Source organism: Onychomys torridus, chromosome 3, assembly GCF_903995425.1.
Source record: "Onychomys torridus chromosome 3, mOncTor1.1, whole genome shotgun sequence".
Classification (NCBI taxonomy): Eukaryota; Metazoa; Chordata; class Mammalia; order Rodentia; family Cricetidae; genus Onychomys; species Onychomys torridus.
The window spans coordinates 33688896-33710965 of NC_050445.1; the positions used below are offsets into that span (position 1 = coordinate 33688896).

General features: G+C 38.8%; 1 protein-coding gene across 1 annotated transcript in view; it reads right to left on the reverse strand.

The window, feature by feature from the left end:
• Positions 1–222: 222 nt before the first annotated feature.
• The window catches only part of Chrm2 (cholinergic receptor muscarinic 2), a 125794-nt gene continuing 103946 nt past the window's right edge, over positions 223–22070 (reverse strand). Inside the window, exon 3 of the mRNA XM_036181662.1 lies at positions 223–4480. Coding sequence (XP_036037555.1) covers positions 3040–4440 — 1401 coding nt within the window. The 5' untranslated portion in view covers positions 4441–4480 and the 3' untranslated portion in view covers positions 223–3039. The remainder of the gene's footprint in view (positions 4481–22070) is intronic.

Sequence of the window (22070 nt, forward strand, 5' to 3'; positions counted from 1 at the left end):
ATGGACAATACTGCAGCCTCTCAACTAGTATCTGTGATGCCATAACTAGACATTAAGATGCCATAGTGCTGGAGGTGTGTAAGAGCTGCTGATTTTTATATGTATGTGTGGTCTGTGCTTTTACCTGTGAATTTCAAATCCCACAGTTAGTGGGAGAGTGTTTCTGATAGCTGATGAGTGAGCTTTGCTTTATTCTAACAAGAAAGCAATTTGCAGTAATTCTTTTTTTTTTTTAAGTGGAGGATTAAGAAAGCAAGTTCCAGAAACCCCTTAATTGAAACCAGTCTTTCTCAGTCCAGGTACCATTGCCATTCTAAGCCAAATGATTTTCTTTTGAGGGGGGTGTGATGAACCCTATCTTGTGCATTGTAACTTGTGCAGCAGCATTCAAAGCCCCTTCTTCTCATTTTGTACAAATGCCTATTCCCAGTTGTGACAATCGAAATGGCTCTACATATCACTAAGTGTCCATAGGGTAAAAATTGCCTCTGCTTGAGAGTCATAAAAACAAACAAAGCCAGGAACAATGGAGACAGATGTTTGAAGACAGTCTCACTCCAATTATGTCAAGGTCCTTCTCTTATCTTCTGATAGAGATGGTTTCCACAGTACCTTGGTCTGTCTTTGTTCTTGAATTTGACAGCTTCTCTTTTTACTAGTTATGGAAGCTATGGCAAATTATCAGGCATAGAATGAGTCAAGGGAAGAATACAATAGAGACACAGAGCAAGACAAAGATTGGCTCATGGTGGGCTGGGCTTAAAGCAAACAGAGACAAACACTGAATTCTGGCCACCAAAGTGGTGGTTCCAATGGAAGTCATGTTTGCATCACAACAGTATATAACACTTAAAAATGAAAATCAGCCAGTGGGTCATTTTTCTTACAGGAAACCAAGAAGCCCATTGGAATGAAGTCCTCTCCACTCAACCATTTGAAGAAACAACATAAAAGTAAATGGGGTCTTAAAATTCAAAATTTACATTTTAGTAATTCTGAACTAAAGGAACTACATCAACTAATTATAGACTAAATTAATCTGAACCAATGCTACATTTTACACATAGGAAATTTCTGAGGTAAAAACAACTGAAATTACTCAAAGAAGAAATTATGTTCATAAAAGATAAATACATACATTGTTAGCAATTTGCTTCTTATTAACTTACAATATTTTTGTTGCTGTTGTAATATCCCTTGTCTCCCACTTGCTGAGATGCTGCTGATGTGCAGTCAGACAGAATAACAATAATAAGTCAGGACTTATTATTGATCAATTTGCCAAGTAACACTCATGGGGTGAGCAGAGAAGGAATCAAAGCCCATCAGTGAAAGCCTGAACTTTGAAAAAGAATTTATAACTTTAATTTCTATCCATTAGGCTCACACGTAGAAAATCTGATTGGAAGACTATAACATATAATGGGAGAAAACATATGAAGACAAAGATAACTAATTAAATATGAATTGATATAATTCTGTATTTATTTAGCATATCAAGGGTGGATTTCCTACACAGACATTATCTGTTTAATGTTATCCTTATGTTGTCATTTCTGTGACAGCTATTTGTGGTCAGATTATAGAGTGAAAAAAATGCCATGGCAAGAACCACATAAACTCTCCCATCAGATTCTGTGGGCATATTTTGCCTCTGATAGGTTATCCACTATATTTATGCCACAAAGATTAATATAACTCTCCTGATTAGAGAATTTTGAAGCAATATAATCTTGCTGAGATTTGAAGACCATTTGAAGAACATGTAATATCAGTAAATATTTTTGCATGGACCTTTTCCCCAACCCTGTGTCTTATATAAACCTCATTTGAGTATGATTTGAATATCATCTGCTAACAGACATGGAATATAAGGTCTTTTCCTCTTGGGGTTGACACAATAAACTAATCTTGTTTAAGATTCCAAATGAGCAAAGCAGCATCATATTCCTGCTGACAAAGTCAGGAGTTCATATTGTACACTTTAACATGGTCAGGCACATGGGGCAGGCAGGTTTGGGTTCAAATAGACTGCCCTTCCAACCTTCTGTCTTCTCATCTTAAACTTCATCTGGCCTCGGCGAGCTTTCCCCAATGAGACTGACCATTTTCTAAAGTGATTAAAATGTAATTTTATATGACTTTGGTTTCCCAAGCATATTTATGTCTTAGGCAGACTAATCTGTTAAAATCGGTTAGTTTAGAAGAAAATCAGATGGGTGAAAATATTCCACACAAAGGAGCTCAAATGAAGGAAACCCTTACAGGTTCGTACACTCTCAAACAATGCAAGGACACAGTAGGAAGAGGCAGAGTGCCCATTTTTATGGTTGACTCTGGCCAGATTTAGGAGAAGTCCTGCAGCTATTATCCATACACAATATAAAACCAGAAACTACAAAAATAGTAGAAAAAATAGTATGACCTAGTTGGGTTTTTATTGTTTTGCTTTCTTGCTTTTTCATGTTGGGAAAGGAGAAGAGAAGAAATAAGCAGTGATTATATTGAAATCCTTCCAAGAGCACAACACAGTCTAGAATATGCTCAATGCTCTGCCGATCATCTCTGCATCCTATTTGATTTTCTTTCTTCCTATCACTCATTGCGTGTCTGCTTCTTTAATATTTAGGTCTCTGTGTTAGCATGTAGTGTGATATTTCTTCCTCATCTAGACACATGGGGACAACAGAAAGAAACAACAAACAAGGTTACTCTTGTGCAGAGACATGAAATTGCAGATTCAGAAGCCCTTCTTCAAGAGAGTAGCAGACAGCACAGATTGTTTCTTAGATCCACCATTTCTTCGTGTCTCTTTCATTGTCTCCTAAACTGACAGTGTTTATAAGGTACAAGTTCACTTACTTATTTTTCAAACTGAAGTATGGACACGGTGAGAGTGTCTCTTTAGAGTGCCTTAACTGCACATTTGTAGTAAGACTATAAAGTGCAATGGCAGATCACTATAAACAGACAGGTTTCTTGCCTCTGTTCTTTTTCCCAAGCCCCACTCGGCCACCTTTCTTCTTTTGTAAAGGTCTTTTACCTTGTAGCGCCTATGTTCTTGTAGTGACACATGAGGAGGTGTTTAAAAGTCTTTTTGAAGGTGGCATTACAAAGTGCATAGCAGGCAGGATTGATGGTGCTATTGATGTAACAGAGCCAGTAGCCGATTGTCCACACCGTATTGGGAATGCAGGGTGCACAGAAGGTATTGATGAGCACCATGACATTGTATGGTGCCCAGGTGATGATGAAAGCCAACAGAATAGCCAAGATTGTCCTGGTCACCTTCTTTTCCCGGGATGGAGGAGGCTTCTTTTTGGCAGGCTGCTTGGTCATCTTCACAATCTTGCGTGCTACAATGTTCTGCTTTTCATCCCCATTTTGACCTGAAGACCCAACTAGTTCTACAGTGGTACTCGTTGGGGTGCATGAGTCACCTTTTTGGGTCTTGGTGACAATTTTGATGCATGTTTGCTTAGAGTTGTCATCTTTGGAATGGCCCAGGGAAGTGGAAACTGTGTTTTCATCCTGGGTGATTTCATCATCTCTCATATTGGAGGCGGCAGCACTGACTGAGGTGGAGTCATTCGAGCTCTCCTTCTCCTCCCCCTGAACACAATTTTCAGTCACACCATCCCGGGGAGCCTTGCCATTCTGGATTTTGTTGTGCTCTAGGCCACTGTCACCACCTGGTGTGTTGTTGTTGTTCGGCTTTACGATTCTTCCTTGCACCAGACTTGGAGATACTGGATCTTGGTTGGCCACAGGTTCCTTCTTTTCCTTCTTTACTCTACTCTTACTTGCCCGGGATATATGCCAATACAGCACAGTCATGATGATGACAGGCAGATAGAAGGCTGCAATGGCAGTGCCAAAGGTGACAGCGGCATTGGAAAAGAACTGAATGTAGCACTCCCCATCCTTCACAGTTCTCACCCCTACGATGAACTGCCAGAAGAGAATGGCTGGAGCCCAGAGGATGAAGGAAAGGACCCAGGCAGCTGCAATCATCATGCCTGCCATTTTTGTGGTCCGCTTAACTGGGTATGTCAGAGGTTTTGTGACACAGAAGTATCTATCAAAGCTGATGATGAGCAAATTCATAACAGAAGCATTGCTGACCACATAGTCCAAGGCTAGCCAAAGGTCACATACTACAGGTCCCAAAGGCCAATAACCAATCACAGTGTAGAGGGTATACAAGTTCATGGAGAAAACACCTATGATGAGGTCAGCACAGGCAAGGCTGAACAAGAAGTAATTGTTGACTGTCTGAAGGTGACGGTTGACTTTAATGGAAACCATGACCAGGATGTTCCCAATGATGGTCACCAGACTGAGGGATCCAGCCACAAGGACAATAAATACCACCTCAAATGTCTTGTAAGGACTGGTAATAGCCAAGCCATTGTTAGATGAGTTTGTTGAGTTATTCATTTTGTGTTCAGTAGCCAAATGTCCAAATAAACATTTAAACCTGCAGGGAAATAGAATAAAGTTAACAACTAAAATACAGATATTACTTCAAAACACACCAGGTTCCTTCCTTTTGAAAAACTTCCCAGTCATTCTTCTGTATCCTGAATATTTACTGTATCCTGTCTGACCCACCCAAGAGGTAAAGGCTTTAGATGGAAGACTGAGAATTTTTTTAATAGTTGGCAATGTTTATGATCCAATAATGCCATGAGTGACTCCATATACAGATATGAGTATCTATCTGTCTATCTGCCTGTTTGTTTATATCAATAAATCCTTATGAGTTGAGCTGACTTAACCAAATTCATAGCTAAAACTTTCCAAAATAATCAGAAACTTCTGGCTTTGAAATACAAATCAATAAACCACTGAGAGACAAAATATTGGGACAGAACATAAAACTGTATGTGTAACTTCTATAGTTAATAACACCTTTCCTTCTGGCAGCTTGTATCATTTCCTTATTAATATTGATATTGGTAGTGATAAAAAGGACAATATACTAGCCAGTGTACCCAAGCAAAATGAATTTGTTTTTCTCAATTCTGTTTTACAATTGTAATCATCTTCATTTAGTCCCAGAATTTCAAAAATTCCATAACTTGTAAAAGAATCATCACTTACTATTGATATTAGTATACCACTGTCCAAATGTCTTTGCTTCAAACCACTCTTAAATCTACAGTTTAACTATTCTGTGACAACCTTCTATTTTGCTGATGAGGAAGCTATGGCCCAGGAGGCTATAGAAAGTGATACAGTAGCACACATCAAATTAGTGAGAGGCATGCTACATTTCTTTCCTTTCTTCTTTTGTACAAGTGTAATGACTTGCTTTTAAATAAAGATGATAAAATAAAATGCAGCCTTTGGTCTCTCAGATGTGTGTCTTCTCAGTAAGTACTAAGGGCTACAGAAAGTCTTTGCAATTGATTGTATCATCTCCCTTGTTAAAGGAAGAAAGTAGAGATAATAAGAGTATAAGGAATTTCTTTATCACTAGGAAAGTGAGTAAACAATTTACAATTAATGTCAGCTTCTTACTTCATACTTTATTTTGATAACCTCCCTCTGCCTCCCTTCTTTTTTTGAAGAATTGCACTTAATGAGAAATTACTGAGTATCAACATAATGATGTTGTAGATGCAGAGGTTGCTAGCGTTTTCTACTTAAGACAGATTACTTAGAGGACCTGGGATCCTTATCCACATTGAACACTAGAAACTCTATATGATGTGAACTACAGTCACTATTGAAACTCAGGAATTTTCAGAGATACCCTACTAGATTTTGATAATGATGGTGTAAAAATGGAAGACACGTCACTTAGAAGCAAGTACAAGAGACATCCTTTCTTCCAACAGGATATGCACACTATGTAGGGTTGTTTCTCTTCTGTGACAGATTGCAGCTGGCTTCCACCAACCTCTCCCTCACTACTTCTGTTCCCCAAATTTCTGATGTCATTAAAACAATAAGATTACATCACAAATGAAGATGTTCACAATGTGAATGAACTTCAAAGCATATGATAAATGCATAATGTGGTATTCTACAACCTAGTTTCTGACAAGGTTCTGGATGTATTTTGAAAGCATGAGAAAAAAACTTTTCTTCACCTAGTTCCTTTGTATACATAGCAGAGAGAAGCATACATGGCTCTATGTTTTTTAATAAAGTTTGGGTACCCGTGTCATTTTTAAATTATTAGCCGCATATTTCTGAGTTTGCTGTTAAATTCAATGAACTTTATTTCCATTTCTTCTCAAACTCTTTTTCTTTCTTTCAGCGTTGTGGCAAGGATTAAGGTGATATTATGTCCCTGAATGATAGTCTATAAAGACTAAGCATTAGACATGTGCTTTTAAATATTTAAACCTGCCAAGCAGATGTAAATTAATCACCTCTCTTAACCTTTCATAGCACCTAACAGAAAAGGATGCGTCTCTGTGTGTTTGAACTGTGCATGAATGGGAAGGCACGGGGTAGAATGGAGGGGTAGAAGTAATAAATTCTCATTATCGATGATAGCAATCTGTCAACAACAATGTTATCAAGAAAGTCATCAAAAGGACAATTAGCATATTGTGAGCATAATTACTCTTCAGAACAAGTCCTGCCATGGCTGGGGTTTTTATGACACATATTGATCCAAGGATCAAAGAGTAAAATTACTTGAGATTCAAGCTAGTGGCACTCTATACAGACTCTTGCAAATTAATAATCACTGCTTATCTAAAAATACTCCCATTAGCCGAGACTGTTGGCAAATACCAGTGACCTTCAAGATTAAGCCTGGTTTCCAGATATCAAGTTGGGTCCTTGATTTATAAAAAAAATGCGAGAATCACATACAGACCAGTACTGTACCTTTGAGGGGAGATGCTGATATTAAAGCTTGGAATTAGTAAATGGGGTTTGACACATAAAAAATGTGGCATTTGCAGTTCTAAATATTTTTCTAAATTCAATCACTACAAAATTATATCACCAAAATGTTAGATGGGGAGGCAGAGGTAGCTCAGTGCTAGAGTGCCTGTTTAGTATCTGAAAGACCTGGTTTCCATCACAAAGGAACACACACACACACACACACACACACACACACACACACACACCACAGTCAGTGTATCCCCAAATAAATTGAAAAATACCTTTTCACAATTCAGTCATCCACTCAGGGACACTGTAGTTCTAAATATTGATACCATTTTTTTCTGAACTGTTATGGAGAAAATCAATTGCAGCTATAAAAAATAAATTCTGATATGTACTAGACGAGGGTAGAGAATTAAATACTACAAATGAGATATATGCCTGGGTGGGGCAGCACACCCATTGTAGAAGCCCTTTCAAAACTGAATCCAAGGTGGAATGGCCTGCATGAATTGATCAATCAATGTGTGAGCAGCCTCAGTATTGCAAGGTTTTATTTGCTAATTTATAAAATTGTTATGAGCCTCAAAAGTATTAGTCTCATTTTTCTATTTGTAAAGTTGACATTGGTCAGAGGTGTGGAGAGTTAGTGCCCAATTTACATTCAGATCTACCTGACACCTGTTATCTCTTTACTGAACACTCCAAGTGCTTTAGAAGAATGGAAACAAAGTCAGGAAAATCTAATCCATAGACTGCTTGCTGATGGAGGGCAAATCCGTTTCCTGAATTCCTGGGAGGTTATTCAGTCCCAAGTGTTCAGCTTAAACACATGTACAGACAAGCAACACTGAGAGAGAGAGAGAGAGAGAGACAGAGAGAGAGAGAGAGAGAGAGAGAGAGAGAGAGACAGAGAGAGAGACAGAGAGAGAGACAGAGAGAGAGACAGAGAGAGAGAGACAGACAGAGAGAGAGACAGACAGAGACAGACAGAGAGACAGACAGAGACAGAGACAGACAGAGACAGACAGAGAGACAGACAGAGACAGAGACAGACAGAGACAGAGACAGAGACAGACAGAGAGAACTAAGGAGTCATTTATTCCTAGAAGTATTAGGGAGCAAAGCCCCTGTTCTCTGAGAGATGTTGTGTTTCACACAGTTTAATATTGATGCAGTTGAGGGTGACATGACTTGTTTTTGCCTTATGTGTTGTTAACTTTTACTACCCGATGAGTCCTGGAGCAGTCTGTCCTTCAGAACCGGCTGTGTTAATATTCTACCTCCTGAGTGCTGGGACGGGGTTGCATAGACAGGGAGTGGATTTCCCTTTATTTCCCCTTCAGTCTGATTTTTCGTTTGAGCCAAGACATTGTGAGTCAGTGTGGGTACCCCTCCTTCCTCACCAGCTCCTGTATCTCACTGGAGCAGCAGCAGTTGGCAGTGGAGATTGCCTTGCTTCTCTTTGTTCCAGAATGTCTTCTGAAGCACTGGGATGGGCAGGTCCGCAAGTGGCGTCAGAGGCTGTGGGGGTGGAAGTGAAGAACGAACGGGAGCCCAAAGAAAATAGGGCATGTTCTCGTCCACGAGGGATTTCTAATCTAGGAGTGACACAGACCGCCGATGAGACTCAGCGGCTACCTACAAAGCTGGAGAGACGTGGGGCCAGTTGCCAAGGCTTAAGGATCTGGGAGGAAGGTTGGCCAGAACAGAGAGAAATAAATAGAGAAGGCTCCTGGGTACATCTTCCCTAAATACCCTCGGCTCGTCTCCTTTCCCTTTGTCCCCTTCCTCTCATGATGATGCCTGACTCTCTTTCCTCACAGTTCTCCAGACTAGGTACATCACTTTTTCTCAGAGAAGTGCGTTGCAGTGGGTTGGGGCCACTGGTCTAGGAATGTGAACTTAAGAACCTGAAAGTTTAGAAACTTAAAAGAAAACACACACACACTTATTTACTCACACTAAATCGACATGCTATTTAAAATGAAATGTCTCAAAAAATACTCTCAAAAAAATGTGTGAGTTTTTCCCATTTAGGAAACTGTAGCACAAAATGGCAGACTCTGCTGGATGTGCATTATATAAAAATTTGGATTAGCTCATGCACTAAGGACAGGTCCGGGTCCCACTGCCTGACTGGCTGTTTGGAACCTTGGGCTTACACAGGGACACTTTGCTCAGCCTGGAAGGAGGGGACTGGACCTGCCTGTACTGAATCCACCAGGTTTAAATGAATCCCCAGGGGAGTCTTGGCCCTGCAGGAGATGGGAATGGAGAGGAGGGGTTGGGGGGAAGGTGGGGGGGGGGGGGGGGGGGGGGGGACAGGGGAACCCATGGCTGATGTGTAAAATTAAAACACAAATATAATAAATTTTAAAAAATTGGGTTAGAAAAAAAGCTATTTTGAAAATATACTATAGCTTCAAGCTGCTCTACCTTTAAGATCCATGCATATTTTGTTTCAGGAAAAAAAAAAAAAGAGCAAATGAGGGAAGAGTGAAAGCAGCTGAAACAGCATTCTGATCCTCACGTCAGTACACACAGAATTCATGAATTCTTCCAATGTGAAAACATCAGGATTATGCACAAGCTTACTGCAGGGTAACCATGCTGGCTGTTTTGGCTGCCTGTCAAATGTAATACTATTCTTAGTGATTCTGGGACAAGCTTCCAGTCCATGTCAGCCATGCTATCTTTTCCCTTCTTCAAAACACATTGTAAACACCACTTACCCTAGAAAAATGTCACGACTAACAGGGAAGGAGTGGCAGCCATGGTTTTACTAGGATTCTAGCTTTCCCACGTCACGAAAGTCCTATTTTAGTTATTATTCACACACAGTATTCTTCCTGCCAAAGACAAAAGGGGTCTGGGCATACATAAGCACAGTGAAGCCAGGGAATGATCAGGCTTTTAGCTTTTGAAGAGCATATCTCATATGGATAAGCACGTTGGCTTCCATCTTCTTCTGCATTGAATTCAACAGATCTCTGAGACAGTTGAGGGCTATAGTTTTACAATTTTTTTCTGTTTCAAGAAAGTGCAACTTATTTATAGTAAAATGCATGGGCCTAAAGCTACAACATGAAACATGTACTACACTGAGTAGGCCAGATCAAACATCCAGTCAGAGGAAACCCTGTGTCTAATGGTGGTTAGGCCCCTTCCAGGAAGACCAGAGGAGGAAATGGACCAGTGGCTACAGAGCTGGGGGAGGTTGCATGTGATTTCACAGCTGTATCTCCGTCTTTCTCTTTCTCTTAAAATGCTGGAACTGTGTAGCTGGTTTTTTCAATTTTGTTTTTGTAGGGTTTTATTCCCCCTCTGAAGTTGGATGCTAGTTTAATAACACTAAATTAGTTAATTCATTGCTTTGAATTAAAAATGTGAATCAAATTTGCAGAGGAATTGAGGCTCATTATAAGCCTGATAGAAAATTCTAGAATGAAAGCTGTTGTTCTCAAGAAGCTGAGCAGTTCCAAACAACACACCCCTTTAGAGAGAATTTTCCAGGGTGTACATGCCTTCTATTGGGAGATGGGATAGAGCCTATGTCAACATGCAACTTTGGGTTGTAGGTCAAAAACACACACCTTGGGAGACAAGAAGGAATTCCATTTAGGAATCGGATGAAGTTTTTTATGTTGTCCTTGAAGGGTGGAGCATGGCAACCAGGAAATGGATAAATGTTATCAGGGAGTGTGCACAGAGTAAACAGTACACAGACAAGTGAGATTTCCTATGAGTAAAATGGAAAGTTTGGAGAGCACAGTTTGCAATAACTGGGTAGAGAGTAGGACTCTCAATTGTCCTTAGGAATATACTTATTATAAGTGTGTCTCATGGAACAGGGTTTATGGAGAGAAAGGAAGCCCTACTCATCACTGTAACGGACTACTCTTTCGATAAAAATGCACATTTCTATGAAAAGTATAAATGAGTAGTTTTTGTCTTATAGACTTGGCTTTAATGTTTATTACCATTTGAAAAACAGGCATGTAGAGCAAAGAGCCATTATCAGTCTCCTAGTGCAATGTCTAGAATGTAGCTGTGTGGAGCCCACAGAAATGAATTTACCTCCAAAAGACTCAAACTTTGGACCTTCCCACTTTTCAGTGACACAAATGACACCTGCCTCAGAGCCTTATGATTCATACCAGAGTCAATGGGGCTATAAAAATAAAATAGTAATGAAGTATACAAAGTAATGGGCAGCAACTATTTTTATTGTTTCCAATCGAAACACGAAATGATTGTTTCCCCAGAGCCTGATTGCAGCCTATTTCAAGAACTCAGCAAAATGACCACAGTGTTATCTCACAAAAATGTGAAACCCAAGAGCATCGAGAAGATTAAAGTTTTTACTAAATGATCGAATAGCAATTCAGATGAAAGGACATAAAAAGATGCATCGAGTCAGCAAAGATTTGTATATCTAAAGCACTAATTTAGAGTCCCAATAGAAAGCAAGTTGGTCAGAAAGAATGGAGAAGTCTATGTTTGAAACCAGAGTAGTCAATTCTCCTAACTGCTTGAAACAACCATTTCTTATTGGTGACCCTGGGGGAATTACATTGTTGTTAAATTTATGTAATAGAGTATGGCATCTAATTTCTCCAACCCTTTCTTCTCTGATGCCCTCCCCTTTCCCTTCACCTTAGTTCAAAACTATTTAAATATCTAAGTGTCCCTGATCCCCTCCCACTTTGTCTCCAGACTCTGTTTGTTGTTTTGTTTTATTTATTTTTGTAATGCTGAGGCTTGAAGCCAGGGTCTTGTGCATCCTAAGTGACTGGCCCATTGAGCTGAACTCCCAGCCTCCTTCACCTCCAGTCTCTCCAAACATTCTTTGACATCATGTCTTTCTTGAAAGCTGAGCTTTGTACTAACAAGTACTAAAACCTAACCTTCACCCTTCTCTAAGAGACAACTTTTGTGTTGACTGAGCCCAAGATGTTAGATAGGACAGAAAAGACACTTGTTTTCTTGAACTGTACCATCTGGGCTTGGAAACAGGCCAAGGAGAATTTATTTGCCTTCATCTACATCATGCCATGTTTTAAATGATTGCTAAAAATTGAGCAGTTTATGCAAGGAATAATTGTACATGCCTTTAATTCCACAATATAGGAGGTAAAGGAAGACAAATATCTTTGATTTCAAGGCCAGCTTCATCAACATAAGGAGTTATAAGCCATCCAGAGTTACGTAGTGGGACTGACTCTCAAAAAACAAACAAACAAACAACAAAAGAAAACAAAAATAAACTGGGAAACTCACATATTGGCATTGAATTACAATTTCCATTCATAAGCAGTGCATGATAAGGAAATATCTTCCAGTGCATGGTTGGAAAATGGATGGGAGCAAATGCTCAAGTCTGGTTGAAAGCAAAGTTTTTAGCAGCATTGTTGTATTACCAGACAAAGCAGGTTTAGTATGAGTTCTCTGTGTGTGTGTTTACAATGACTTAGCCTGTAGTACATCTCAAGGTGGCGGCAGATGAGGAGCTAGATTGTCCTCTGAATCTTCACCTAACACACATGTTGAGTAACTGCTGAGTAGGGGAGGGTTGTGACACTTACGAAAGGGAAACAAAACAGTTTTTCTGTTATGATAAAGGCTCTGGATAGAAAAGTCTCCCAGGAAGGATCAGTACAACATGGCAGCATATGATAGAAGGGGAACTTTCAGGCTACACAGCTGTCCTTCTATAAGCAATGTCCAGACATGAAGAACATCTTGGGTCTAGTGTGTCTTTCCTTTTGAGGGAGACAGTAGAGAAGGTCCTGGTTACCTAGATATGGAAGGTGCCAGCAAAACGCTGGCTTCTCACTTTGTAAGGGTGACACAACTCTTCTTCTGGTAACTTCTATTTATAGATGACTGTGATGTGTTTGTGGATGTGGTAGTTAAAGCTTTAGCTTAGCAAAACCTAAAAAAGAAGGATATTTCTTTTCTTTGAGGGGTATGTGATCTGTTGAAACCCTTTTCATATTGAAGTGATCTGATAGGTATAGAAAATAAAATATGTGACTCACAATTTTTATAGGGACATAATGCAGTAGGCTCCTTGCAGGTGCTCAGTCACTGTGATTAAGTTGATTATAATTTAACAGGTGGTTCTAATAAACAAGTGCAGAATAACAGGAGGAAGCAATACAAAGGAACCACGTGTGCACTCTGTATTGCCCCCCAAACCTAGAAAAACTATTTGATTTTTTTTTCATGAGTTAATTCAATGTCTTATTCTTTTATTTGCTTCCATTCAACATGGGATTCAAAAAAAGTCACTCTCATGTCAAGCATCCAGGTTTTATCATATGAAAATTAATAACTGATATCTTCTTGATCAAGTGGTCTGAAGCAACGACAGTGAATCGTTTTAAAAAAAAAATTATTCCTGTAGATCCAAGAAAGATTATTTGAGTGTAAACTTACATTTTAGTTCAAAGCTGCATTCTCTTAGAGAAGTTATTCTTTCTAAGGGGGTAAGAAAAAAATTAGCCCCTCACAGTTTTCATTCAAAACCAATATGAAAAACTGTCTTTGGCCGTCAATGAAGAATGATTCTTCCTTCTCCAGCAGCTATCTACTACCAAATAAGAAAACACCAAAAATTTTCACTCCATGTCCAACCATGAGGCTCAGAGCATGATTTATGAATATGCATAAATTAACTTGGAAGTCACATTTAGCATATCAGTGTAAGTGATGTTTTTAGTGAAACAACATTTTTAAACATTTCATTTAACAGTTTTACTAATTGAAAGAAAACACCTTGGACCAAATGAAATAAAGAATACACACCCTAATGACATTGGTATTGGAAGGGGTGGGGGAGTCTCAGGACTTTTCTTTCATTAATATTTCTGTAGAAAATTCCAGTTTCTTTATCCAAGTGTTTGTCTTCAATGTCCATTCATTGTCTGCCGTATGTTTAATTTATGTGGCATGTATGAAATATTTAAAGCCACTCCACAGACTCCATTGCCAAATCTTGGCCGCCATGTTATTCTTCCACCATCACTCTAGGATACTTAACTTTGTTTACAATCTACTGCTTTCAAAACATTAAATAGCTAAATTCCAAGGACAAGGGGAATAGCCTCATGATCCTAGAACCCAGAAACTATAACTAGATTGCAGCTGAGTGGAGAAGGGAGACTTATTACCAATGGCCATTTTGGACTAAGAATCTCCACCATCAGCTATACTGTGCCCAAAGACAGTGCCCATCATAACTCCAGCCTGTCTTTATGTATGCATAATTCATGGATGGCCAGTAAAATGGGAATATTTACATAAATGCTCTCAGGATAGATTCAATGTTAGATCATCTTTTTTTAATTAAGGTTTTTTTATTCATTTTCTATACCAATCACAAATGTCCCTCTTTCCTCCTCCTGCCCCTCCAGCTTCTCCCCCCAGGCTACCCCTTTCCCTCCTACAAGAAGGTAAGTCCTCTCATGGGGAGTCAGTGGAGCCTGGTATATCCAGTAGAGGCAGGTGCAACCCCTCCCCCTGCCTCAAGACTGTAAGAGATGTCCCACTATAGGTGGTGGGCTCTAAAAAGCTGCTCATGCACCAGGGATGGACCTCTTTTTAATGCTATTGAGAATTTCGTAAGTTTGTACAATGAGATGATTGTATCTACACATCCCCAGGGTTCTTCTAACTCCTCTCAGTCTTATCCCATACATCTACCTTTAGTTGTTTCTTTCTTTATTTTCTATTCTTTCCTTTTTAAAATCTAGCCATTTATTTATAAATCACTAGATCCTTTTAGTGGTGTCCATATATACAAGGGTTTAGGGCCAACAACTGAAGCTTAGAAAACCTACCAATGGCTGCAACCCCTCAGAATGATTCTCCTTCAACCATCTCTTCAGCTGAGGGGTGCATCCTGAGATCCTCCCCTGTTTTTGCTGAAATATGGTTTAGCTTGGTCTTGTTCAAGGGTAGATACTCTCTTAGCTTATGTTCTTTATGCTAAAATGTCCCTGGCTCTGTGTCTACATGTAGGACCTGACTTATGAGCAGCTTGCCTCTGGCTTTTCCCTTGTTTTGTAGCTTTCAAAGCCCATTATCAAGCTGAAAGTTGACAGTTTGATCTGATTTATTCAATGTTTTCCCTTTTATTCTTTTGGGTGTTATAGTTAAATAAAAAACACATACTAGGTTGGCTTCTTTAAACAGGATCTAAACCAGTAAGTCACTGTGAGTGGTCTCTATCTAAATGGAGAAGTGTCTGCCTAGATCATAGAAATGCCCCAGCCAGGCACAGTATGAGGCAGGGACAGTGAGATGTGTGATGATGTTGTCACAATATCCAGTACATCCTAAAATTCCCAACCATGCATGGAAAATAAAGACTTGAGAGTCACTGAAATAGCTGGCTCTTTTATTCTTTCTATGAATGGCACACACGTTCTGAAAGAAACCCTGAAGCAGTTACTTTACAAGACTCAATGGATTTACAGAACCTGAACAACATTTTCATATGCTGAGGTTAAATGATTCGGAAAATTATGAATTTCCTTCAGTAAAGTACAGATATATAAAGCTGAGAATAAAAAAAAAAATCAAAGATGTCTCTGATTATCTGGATTGTAGTGTGTGAGACTGGAATGGATGAAACATGAAAGTGACCAGAAATAATCCTGTTTCTATCATCAAGGTTAAAGCAAAGCAGCAACATGGAATTTGAAGTAGGGAAATTTAAAGGAAACCTTTAAAACCTTTGATTCAAGGATGGAGATGTAGATCAGTGATACAGTATTTGCGTAGCTTATGCAAGACCCTGGGGGCAGTTCACAGCAATTGAATAAGTAAATATATTAAATCAAAAGAAAATATTTGGTTTAGGTGCTTTCTAAAACATGAGATAGATTATGAAAAGTCTGAAGATCTGAGTGAGTCTCAAGGCTTAGAAATTGACTGTGGCTAGGTCAGGATTAGAAGTCTGAAGAGAGTTATTTCTGTTTTCAGCATTGCCACTGTGTGGTAGGTCTGTTTGAGATGTTTTCATAATTTTCTTTTGTTTAGATAATTTATTATTGATTTTCTTAGACTCTGGTGAATTCCATAATTCAGATCTATTTATCCCATTTAACAAAAGATTCCGTGAAGTCATAATCTCTTTTATTTAGACAATCCCCATTTATTATTCAACTCTGTACATGTTTGTAGTCTGCTAGTAATTGCTTTCTGTTCACCCCTGTTACCGATAAATAGATCTCTCCTTGCCTGATCATGCCACCATAAGCCCTGGGTTGTCAGCTACACTAACTGTTGGTTGCTTATCCTATGTAAGACCAACAGATGCATTCTGTTTGACCATGACCATCAATACATTCCTAAAGGATGAAGAGTCCTGAGAAAAGCTATTAATGATGACAAATGATTTCCATGTTTAGGCTATACAAGGAAAAGAAAATGAACACACAAAAGGGAAGAATATCGGTGATCAATAATGTTCAGAGGCCAGTGTAATGACTGGATTAAATAAACATATGTAGTGAAATAAGACTTAGTCTCAAATGACCAGATTATTGACGTGAGGATTTACCTTTAAAGTTACAGCTTGTTACTGCTGGATAAAAGCAGCAGAATGGAGTCCGAGACACCTCTCTGCTGCCTGTCATTTTGTGTAGAACATTCACTGTCTTATCTAGCTGATAGCTCAGTCCTGTTTGCTTCTTCTCCTGGGATGCTCTCTCTCTCTCTCTCTCTCTCTCTCTCTCTCTCTCTCTCTCTGTGTGTGTGTGTGTGTGTGTGTGTGTGTGTGTGTGCGCTATGGTTTCTTCTTTCAATTTAAGACCCTAGGGATAATAATCTAGGAGAGTTTTTTTTATTTTAAAACTATTTCAAAATAAAAATAAAATGCTTAGTTCTGCAAGATGATGTCTTCTTCAAGAATTCAAGAAGATTTACAGTAGACACATTGTCCACTCACACCACCTCTCCACTTCTCACACAGATCTATTTGTTTTTAAACAGTACTGTTGGTTTAAAACTCCAGAAAAGCACAGGTGTCTGTGATGGTAAACTGTCTTCACGCTCATATCTGAGATGCGATTTCACCTCCCTGCTTTGGATCTTTATTCTCCATAGCGGTGAGGACTTCTGACCCTTGCGCACCGTTTGGCTATGAAAGTTCTTGGGCTAAAACTGTCACTTAGTTCTCTTAGGCTCTATCTGGTGCTAACAGAGGGGATAGTGGCAGTCCCCATGTTTCCCTGAGATCTAATTTTCCCCAAATAGCCTGACCGGTGACCTGAGGGCCTACAATGAGAGAACGGCTCCCTCCCCTCTGAATCTAAGTCCCTTGGGCTTTGCTGGCCGCCCTGAAGACGGTTCTCTTTCTGTGGTAGTTGGTTCTCTTTATCTGAGCGCGCTCCACTCTGCCCCACCAATATCCTTGCGCCTCGCAGCTTCCTTCTGTGACCCTTCAACCCTGGAAGGTTGAAAATTCGGTTCCAATTGCTACCTGCACCTTCATTTCACTCTCAGTATTGGAAACACACAAGCACGAACTAATTCTCCCAACCGCGATGTGTATTTACCTACAAACTCATTAAAATGTGGCTTCAGCACAGGAGAAGGGGGATCATATACCAGAGAAAGAAGGCAATTTAGTTGGCAAGCTCATTTGTGTATTCTCCGGAATGTCACAGCAAAGACTTGTCCTTGGGGTAAGGGTGTTCGCTCCCCTGGTTTGCTCTCTCTGCTGTCTGCCTCTGCAATTAACAGACACCTCTGCGCCAATGACTTCATCCTGAACTTATTTAGTGGACAGGCTCAAAATAGTCACCCAACGAATTACATCCTCTTTTACAGAATCATGATAATCACAGCTGAAGCAGCTTTGCAAGTGGAGAGTGGAATGAAGGGAAGTCTCCTAGAGAGAGTGTGTGCAAGAAATGCACCATCTGCAAAGTGCAGGGAAGGCTGTTTGGACAATTCTCATGGAAATCTGAAATCTAAACAAAATCCCAAAGAACAGATGAGACTAACGCCCCCCCCCCTCCCTGGCGTGCATTATATTTTGTATTGTAGAACAAAATTCACTGCCAAAGTTTATCTGAATTCAGTCTCAACTAAAAAAAAAAAAAAAAAAAGGTGTACTCTTATTTTTAAATTAGAACAATAAGTTTTGTTTATGATAAGACTTTGCTTACAAACTTCCCTTTGTTTTTGGACACTAACAATGACCGCAGATTCCTTTGTCTGATTTCCAGATTATAACACAGGAGAAACTAACCAAAAGGATACCTGACTCACAGAGCTATCATTTTAGCATGAGTGCTCAATAGATAATTTGCTTTTAGCTAAGATCAGAGGAATACTCACAAATGTGTTGGTATTTTTGCTGTTGTCAAGGCCTTGAAGCACAGTTAAAAGCAATTGTGAATTTTGAATCCTGTTGGAGTCTTCTTTATCTTCCTACACATATGTCAGTGTGTAATGTGCATACTCGCACACATATGTAATATTTGGAAGCTTTAGCTTGAGGAACACATCACTGTACTGCTACACTGATGTGAAGCTGGGAACTGAAATATCCAGTCTGGGGCAAAGGGACATGTTTATATTGAGTGGCTGGTAGGACTTGCAATTATAGAATGGAAGCTGTCCCCTCTGGAGACAGAATCACCAGCTAATTAGAATTATAAAATAGCATTAGAAGCCTGCATCTTCATGTGTGCTTTCTCAGTTTTAACTAGTGGTTCACAGGGCATTCAAATGAGGCAGAAAAGCACACTTAACAATCTGACTCAGCCTGTAGGTCTGCACTTGATGAGATTTGGTTTTTCATTCATAAAATTTTTAAAGAAAGGTTGTGAATATCTTTCTAGAACATATGTCTTCTACTATGTCATTCTAGTGGATACATAGTATTGAGTTTAGTGGCTAGTGTACAATTCATTAAATTATCTATTTGTAACATTTTGATTATTAATCATTTTGATCTTGCACAAGGAAAAGAACGTCATTGTACCAGATCATAACTTCATAGGTCTCTGACAGCTTTCTTAATACAAATTTCTGTAAGTGGAGATATTAGCCAAAGTTACATAAAGTGACTCATTTTGTAAAAGTACTTGCTGTTCTATTGTTAGCCTATAGCTGGGAAACAAAAATTAGAATGATCATTTCAAACCACTATACAAATCATATAAATAAAATATTCTACATATTTGAAGTTTTAATTACCATGTTATTATTTTTCCATGTTTTATTATTTTCATGTTTTGATACTGATTTTTCAAAATTAGCCTTTTATTTTTGACAACAATTCTTTGGATCATATGTCACATATATTTTTATTTAACTTTACTGATCTTCAAAAATATTTCCCTTTGCCAAAAATAGTAACTACTTAATCATAATTTATTTAACTATTTCATACATTTTATACTCAAAACTAATTTATATGAGATATAATAGAATTAAGTGAGATTTCCAGTAGTGATTTTCCAAATAGTTTAAAATTTGCCCAAAACATATTAATTAAAAATTAACTCATGTTCATTTGCTGTAAAGTTTATCCAAAAGTTTCTCATTTGTGCAGAAGGATTGTTGCAATACCTCAGAAGCCATTCTCTTACAAATTTATTTTCCATAGAATTAGAACTTTTGTCATATAAAGCACACAGAACATAAATTTGTGTGCCTCTCTTCTCTACTAAAAATGACTCAATTTATATTCAAAAGAGACCATATAAAATCTAATGCCACTGATACATAAATTTTTACCCCATAGTAACTACTTTATGATACTTCTGAGTTTGAAAATGCATGCCTCAAATATTTAAAACATTTTATTTAATAATGTATTATCAGCAACATAACCTGATGATTTTAACCATTATATGGGGGGATAAAGCTGTGATGTGTGTTTCTCTGTTAGACAGTATTATAAAGGAGACAGGAGAAAGCTAAGTTGGTAAGGTTGTCACTAAAACATGTGGACTTGAGTTCAAATGCCCACAGTGTGTGTTAAAGGTGGGCAAAGTAGCACACATCTGCAATCTTGGTGTTCCTGTGGAAAGATAGGCAGCAGAACGTGAGCATCCCCTGAAGGACGCAAGAAGCTGCCCTGGTTTATGCGGTGGCTAACAGCAGAGACAGTGAGCCTCAAAACAAGGTGGAAGAAAAGAACATGAATGTTTGGTCTCTGACTTCCACACAAACTCAGTGGCATGAGGACCCACGCGTGTACTACATACACATACTACTCACACATCACACACACAAGGAAAGCACTATATGGGACATATAATGTAAAATTTGTGTGATCCAATGAATAACTCCATATAAAATAAAGAATCAGTGTAGCTGATACATAGCCCAGTGAGGGGAAAATCCCACACTAGAGCAAAAACATGTTACTATTGATTATATTTCTATGTAAGAAAAGCTCAAAAATACTTGTATGGAATAGTTACTAAATGTCAGTAAGCAGGGATAGAAAACACATGGCCGACTCTTAAATCATCACTGATGTCTGAGTTCTGACACTCTGACTAGAAAAGACATGATGGCTTTATTTTTGCCCTAGTACATACCCTGGTTCTTTCTAAGATCTGTCATTCTGTGATATGAGGTCAGGGACTGGTCGGATCAAGGGAGTGGGAACACTTGGAGAGCTGGATGTAGCATGGACAACGGCAAGGTCTTAATTGCAACTTTTGCAATTAATCTCCTATATTGACATGGCATTGCAAGAATCACTGGCTGGTAGGTCACCTTTAAACAAATCAGTGGAATCCTGGTACATACCTATAAACACATATTTGCATTTATGATTGCACATATGAGTGTTTTGACTAGAATTGAATTCATGAGAGTTTTCTTGCTTGAATTAATAAGTAAGGAATGGACATTGCAGTTTCCCCCATCTTAGTTTCTCCTTCAGTTTAAGGTTGAGTTCCTCCTTGTTAGGATATTAAAATATGTTCCTAGGCTGGTGACTATGAAGCTTTTCTTGACTGATTATATTGGGTCAACACCACACACTATCCTTCAAGAGATCTGTGCCTGCACAGTGTCACACCCCTCCATGGCCCCAAGGGAACTAAGACCAAGAAGAACAATGTTTTTGAATATCTAGAAAGAATAGACATGATGGCTGCAATCTTTTTCTCACTTGGTAGAAAACAAAGCTCACTGAGAAACTTGCTCGCAGCCAGACACTAAGCAGTGGGGCTCAGACTTGAAGTCTAGGGGTGCCTTAGCAGTGCATCTGGTCCAGAGTCCGTGACATTCTCACTTGAAGGAGGTACATTCTGTGCCTGTTTGCTCTCTGGCTCACTCTTTCTTAGTCTCTGTAAAGAGAATTGCAAGTTACTTCTCTAAGGAAAACTTCTCAGCCACGAAGGGCATTCTAAATTCATCCATTTGTATTACATCTGTTGACAATGTTGCCTAACATGAGTCAACCTGGCTAAATTATGGCACTCAGGTGTTTAACCAAGTATAAACCTAGCTAATGCTAAGAACATTTTCCTGGACATAGTTATCATCTGCACTCACTTGAATTTAAGTAAATGAGATTTCTCTTAATCATGCATTGGGGCCTCATCCAATCAGCTGAAACTTTGAGAGCAAACACTGAGGTCTCTTTGTTAGTCATAGTAACTATAAAATCAACATGAACACTAGATCATTTCTGCCAGGAGGAATACAAGCTTAAGTTCAGAAAAGTTTGAAACTAAGAAAAACATAACAATGGCAGTAAAAATGAAAAAAATTGGTGTGTTAAGTGATGAGATCTAGGTAGAGTGTGGCCCCTCTTCCTAAGAAGTAAAGTGCAATTTGGAATAGCAGGTAAGTAATTAACACATAGCTATTCTGTTGTCTGGGGTGGTCTATTTAAGATAAAGTTAACAAAAAATGCCCTTAAAGGACAACCTAGAATAATTGCACTTTAAAAATAATAACAGTATCAGTGCAATTTAATCTATCTACCTTTCTAGAGGATTCTTGTGACTTCTGAGTTAAGTAATGATCTATCTATAAATCATATTAATTTACCCACCAAACAATTCTGAGCCTTTACTATATTTGCAGTTTTGGGGTCCTGAGATGTATTACTGAATAGGTAAAATCCAGGCTGCACTCATGTTGCTAAAACCTGATGTAAAAGAGACATAGAATATGTGGATACAGTGGAAATAAAACCTACATGCTCCAAACTGGAA